The sequence below is a fragment of the Carlito syrichta genome, unplaced genomic scaffold (assembly GCF_000164805.1).
Source record: "Carlito syrichta isolate Samal-C Ts95f unplaced genomic scaffold, Tarsius_syrichta-2.0.1 Scaffold314290, whole genome shotgun sequence".
Taxonomy (NCBI): domain Eukaryota; kingdom Metazoa; phylum Chordata; class Mammalia; order Primates; family Tarsiidae; genus Carlito; species Carlito syrichta.
This window is the reverse complement of record NW_007258386.1, coordinates 301,670-307,669: the sequence shown is the minus strand read 5'-3', so window position 1 is coordinate 307,669 and position 6,000 is coordinate 301,670. Positions and strand designations below refer to the sequence as shown.

The following is a 6,000-nucleotide window of genomic DNA, read 5'->3' as shown; positions in this document are numbered from 1 at the left end:
CTCACTCTGTCACCCAAACTGGAGAGCAGTGGTGCAATCACTGCTCACTGCAGCCTTGACCTCATGGGCTCAAGTGCTCCTTCTCTATCATCCTCCCAAGTAGCTGGGACTACAGATGCACACCATCACAGCTGGTTAATTTTTTATTTTTTTGTAGAGATAGGGTCTCGCTATGTTACCCAAACTGGTCCCAAACTCCTGGGCTCAAGCAATCCTAGGCCTCCCAGAGTGCTGGGATTACACACACCCCGTTGTCTCGTAATATAATAATAAGTAAGCCAGGCTCGGTGACTCAACCTGTAATCCCACACTTTGGGAGGCTGAGGTGAGTGGATTGCCTGAGCCCACGGTTTCAAGACCTAACTGGGCAACCTGGCAAGACCTCACTTCTACAATAAATAAAAAAATTAGCCGGGCGTGGTAGTGTGCGCCTGTAGTTCCAGCTACTTGGAAGGCTGAGGCAGAAGGATCGCTGGAGCCCGGCGGGTCGAGGCTGCGGTGGCCGGGAGCATGCCACTGCATTCCAGTCTAGGCGACAGAGTGAGACTCCAACTCAAAAATAAATAAATAAATAAAAATAATAATAAGTATATGTTTGCATATTTGTATTTCATTTAGCAGATAGATGCCAGAGCTAATGCTGGTGGCTACGTTTTATTCTCTTTGTTTTCTTTAGTGTGAGGTTGAATAAGTAATAAGTAATAAATTAACATGATTGAAGTCACCTCACAGACTTGTCATTTTATTTTCAAATGTGTCATTTTGCATTAAGGAAGTACTCTGTTCTCAGTCTGATTTTCTGTAGATCCTAGGGTTCCCAGAACGTTTTATTGACTGATGAACACATAGTGGGTCTTAGACTTAGTCACCCAGAACTTTGCTTTATATCCAAGTCTACGTATGGAGCTTAGCAAAATAAAGGGAATACAATGTATATTGTTTAGAAAATACACCCCAAATAGAGGCAGACTTAAACGCACAGAGTGGTTCAGCAAAACTTGTAAAAAGAAGCAAAAGAACTGAGATCTCTTGGTAACATCAATCCTAGTATGTCATGCGGCAGAGGTGAGAAGTAAGATGTGTTACTGAGACTGGGCACATTGGTAATAAAACTCTCTGATATTTTCAGATGAAAAGGAGACTGAAGAGAACAAAGAACTCACTGATACATGTAAAGAAAGAGAAAATGATATTGGGAAGAAGAAAATAGAACATGAAATTTCCGAAGGAAATGTTGCCACAGCCGCAGCAGCTGCTCTTGCCTCAGCTGCTACCAAAGCCAAGGTTTGCCCTGACAGCCTTTTTCCAGTGCTCTCTTAAGCCATGAATGGTTGTATTGTTTTTAGTTAATTGGGGACATTTAGTATAAAGAGCCTTGCTCTCAATAGGGGATGACTGCTTGAATGGCATTTCTAGGTTTAGAAATCTACTGGCTGGAGGAAGATTATAGAAATAGTAGATCCAGTCCTCAAGGGTGACTTTTTCGGTCCATTCATTGTGTCATTTAGCCTTGTGAAGACTAGAGATTGAAGGCAAATCTTAAAATCTAAGGGACTGATTGTCTTTTTGTTTTTGATTTGTCTGCAGAACTTTCTTGGACTATTGTTTCAATAATTTCTACCAGATTGAAATATTTATGATTTTTAAGACAAAAATCTTTTTCCTTGTATAAATACTTCACCCTGATCTTACAGACTGAAAGGAGAGAGGAAACCTAATATAGTTCTTTTTCTCCTTGAGTTTGCCAGCTTTTCTGGGGGTGGTTTTTTTCTATTTATAACATAGTATAGGCTGCAGAGCATATTTAACAAGACAAGAGAATGTTATTTTTCCTGCTTTGTGTTAATTTAGCATTTTAAAGTATTCCAAATATGAACATGTAAAGTTTTAAAAAATCTTGTACCTGTTCTTCATTCTACATCAGAAGTAGTTTTCTTCCTTTATTGATTACCATATTTCAGGTAACAGTGATTGCTATAATATTCCTAATCATTTTACCTTGAGCTATTCTTGATTCATTAGTAAAGATGCTCCTTGATAGCCTTTAATTTCCCCAAATCCTTCAGCTACTGTGAACTGCTTCTCTCTAAGTGTTTAATCTAATGGTCCAATTCAAACTACATGACCGCTGTTTGGAATGCCCACCCATCTGACGTGGATCCTAGTTGGGGGGTTTTTACAGGCCACAGCAAGGCTCAGTCATCCAAACCAGATAGCCCAGCTGATTGTTATTATTACAGTAGCTTGAAACCCTGCATATTTATACTTGCCAGCCTCTTCCAAAGATATTGCCTGATGATTGTGATTTGGTTTTTTTTGTTGTTTTTTTGAGTCGGAGTCTCACTCTGTTACCCAGACTGGAGTGCAGTAGCACACTCATGGCCACCACAGCCTTGACCTGCTGGACCCAGGCTGGACCCTTCCATCTCAGCCTTCCAAGTAGCTGGAACTACAGGTGTGCACCAACAGGCCCAGCTAATTTTTTTTTTTTTTTTTTAATAATTGTGGAAATGAGGTCTTGCCAAGTTGCCCAGGCTGGTCTTAAACCCCTGGGCTCAGGCAATTCTCTCGCCTCTTTCTCCCAAAGTTCTGGGATTATAGACATGAGCCACTGTGCATAGCCATGATTGTGATTCTTTAGCTAATTTTAGGTATTCTCTTTCCCTTCCCATCCTGCACCTCTGGAAAGTGAGGTATGCTCTTGCTTAAATGACTGCTGAGGTAATATGACTGTTGTTTCACATTTGTCTGGTTTTGCTTCTTCGGAAACGTCTTTTTGAGTCTCTCTGTCTTCTTCCAGGTTGGACTGTTTGGGCATCTCCTTGTGTCTGAGCTGTCCATGTTCTTATTGTTAATACTGTCATCTTAAAAACCTTAAGAATTGTCTTGGACATATTTTCTCTCTTGATTACTGAGGAGCTAGAAGCCAAGAGGGCTTCTTCCCTCCTTTGTGCCCTTTCTTAGTTTTCAGACTACAACCTCAGGTCATCTTGGACTCCTCTGGTTTGTCTGTTTTTCTTTCTTTCTTTCTTTCTTTCTTTCTTTCTTTCTTTCTTTCTTTCTTTCTGTCTGTCTTTCTTTCTGTCTGTCTTTCTTTCTGTCTTTCTTTCTGTCTTTCTTTCTGTCTGTCTGTCAGAGTCTTACTCTGACACCCAACCTGGAGTGCAGTGGCATACTCATGGCCACCGCAGCATCAGCCTTCCAAGTAGCTGGAACTACAGGCGTGCACCATCACACCCAGCTAATTTTTGTTATGACTTACTGTAAAGATTAGGGCTCACCATGTTGCTCCAGCTAGTCTCGAACCCCTGATCTCAGGCAATCCACCTCCCAAAGTGCTGAGATTACAGGCATGAGCCACCGCCCAGCTCATCTATTTTTCATAGCTGTTCAGCTAATACATCTTTTTTTTTTTTTATTTTTAGTTGGAGTCTCACTCTGTCACCCAAGCTGAAGTGCTACAGCACACTCATGGCTACCACAGTCTCAACCTGTCGGGCTTAAGCGATCCTTCCACCCCAGCCTTCCAAGTAGCTGGAACCCCAGGTGCACACTACCACGCTTGGCTTATTTTTTTATTTATTGTAGAGATGAGGTCTCATCAAGTTTCCCAGGCTGGTCTTGAATCCCTGAGCTCAGACAATCCTCTCATCTTGGTTTCCCAAAGTACTGGGATTACAGGCTTGAACCAACTCTCCTGGCCCAGCCAGCAATCTTTATGGTGCTTCAGTTTGCTAATGCCCAGCTACTCCCATAGGTCAGTCTCCCTTGGTTGTTTCCCTTAATCGTTTGTCACCATCTCATCCTCTATCCTTCAGCCAAAGTAATCTTTTTTGTTTTTTACCTTTTTCTTGACGTATAAATTGCATTTAAGTACTTGGACATATAGTCTACAACTTAGTGAAATTTTTACAAACTGAACCCATCTTTGTAGCAGGCACCCACTTCAAGAAGCATAACATTACCAGCCCTCCAGAAGCTTCTTTATATTCTCTTTCAGTTACCATACCTCCCCCCAAGAATAATTACTAGTCTCTTAACACCATGGATTAGTTTCTCCTATTTTTTTTTTTTTTACTTCTTAAAAATGGAATCCTGCATTATGCCAAAAAATCTTTTAAAATGCAAATATGAGCATGTTACTTTCTTCAGTATCTTCCTTATGTCTCTGAGGCGAAAATGTCAAGTTCTTCAATAGGGAATTCAGGATTTTCTTTTCTTTTTTTTTTTTTCTTTTTTTCCATAATCAGGACCCTTCTTAATTCTCAAGCCTCATTTTCTTACCTGTCCTGCCCGAACTGTTTTTTGCAGCTCTACCAAACGGAATCCACTCTTTTATCTCCAGCTGAGCTTTTTTGGAATTCTTTCCTTGTAGGGCATGATTCTCTCTTCCTTTCTATTTCTTATCTTTTTATCACAGTGCTATGCTTCACTATATGTTGTCTTAGAAGGAACTAAAATGGTAGGCTACCTTAAAAAAGCTTTATGAATGTTTCATGATGTTTTCCTCTGGCCTATAGCTATTAATATTTGCAACTTTGGGCACACAAATGTGTCTGGTTGACACTGCTGACCATCTTACTACAACTGTTTGACTCCTTTACTACAGAGAAATTGTTTGTATGGACCATTTGGCCTGTCTCCTCACTATTCCATACAAAGTTAAGAAGTATGTCCAAAGAAGGATTTCTCTCCAGGTCACTGACTTTTCTCTCCCTCATCACCAGTCACTCTTATTTCTAATAACCGAGAGCTTGTATCTTCGTTCTCAAATCACCTAGTTTTCCTCTGATTTATGTAGTAGTACAAGTGCTCATGCCACATTACTTGGCACATGTGAACCATTCATTGCCACTTACAGCTGGATCTGATAAATTTCACAGCACACATAATCATTTTTATACTACATCATAATTAAGGGAGTAAGGAATTCACTTAAATTACTATAATTAGTATAACTTATATAGCCAGTCCAGGTTTCTCTTATTCTCATTTTGTTCTTCTGTATCTATAAACAGCTTTGTTATTAAGAGTTTTCCTTTAAAATCATTTGTCACATTCTGATGTAAAAAGGTAATTAGAGGTTCTAGATCTAGCTCCTAAAGAGGAGGTGGCATTCTTTTTGGTTTCCCCCTTTTATTGCCATATGAGGAATTCTTCAGGGGCTTGTCCGTTTTTTCATCGCACCTGCTGATGAGCTGTGAATTGCCCCTTCCTGAAGGAGTGGTATGTGGTATGAGCAGGAACACCACTGTATAGGTGCTCTGGATTCTTTCCATCTGAATCTTCAGGCTTATAGGGAAAAGCCCAGAATTATTGTTGGAATGAACTAGAAACTTCAGAAATATTTCTCTTTTTATCAGCAACAGTAGGTTTAGTTCTTCCAAGAAAGCAGATATCACATTTTCTTAAAACCACAGATATTTCATTTGAATTTATTCTACAAACCATTCCATGTCCACATTCCCCCATAATAGCTAAAACAGGTTGGTATTCATAATAACTGGATGTTAGCTCTGGGGCAACAAGAAGACTCTTTTCTTACCCCTTGAAAATAACTCATAACTTGCTCCTTTATGATGCTGTTCTTGAAGTTTCTTCTTGAGGTGGAAAATTGTCATTGTACATTTTAGTCACAAAGCTTTAGCAGGTAAAGGGTTGGTTGAAATCGATTTATATTAGACATTGATCATTGATATCTTTACTTGCTAATACTGTGGAGGGGAGACAGAAAGAAAAAAAAATGACCTATTTGATCATCCAGCAATTAGCCCTGTTTATTTTCATCCTTATATAACTACATGGAAATTACTTTTATTTGGCTGGGCACAGTGGCTCATGTCTGTAATCCAGGCACTTTGGGAGGCTGTGGTGAGAGGATTGCCTGAGCCCAGGGGCTCAAGACCAGTCTGGGCAACTTGGTGAGACCCTGTCTCTATAATCAAGAAAAATTAGCTAGGCGTGGTGGCATATGCCAATGTTTCCAGCTACTTGGAAGGG

The 6,000-nt window shown here is 40.1% G+C and overlaps 1 protein-coding gene across 2 annotated transcripts in view; it reads left to right on the top strand.

The window, feature by feature from the left end:
- The window catches only part of SMARCC1 (SWI/SNF related, matrix associated, actin dependent regulator of chromatin subfamily c member 1), a 212,187-nt gene that overhangs the window by 154,684 nt on the left and 51,503 nt on the right, over window positions 1-6,000 (top strand). For both annotated transcript variants that reach the window (XM_008071323.1, XM_008071322.1), the window contains exon 24: window positions 1,130-1,284. In XM_008071323.1, the coding sequence (XP_008069514.1) occupies window positions 1,130-1,284 (155 nt within the window). The remainder of the gene's footprint in view (window positions 1-1,129; window positions 1,285-6,000) is intronic.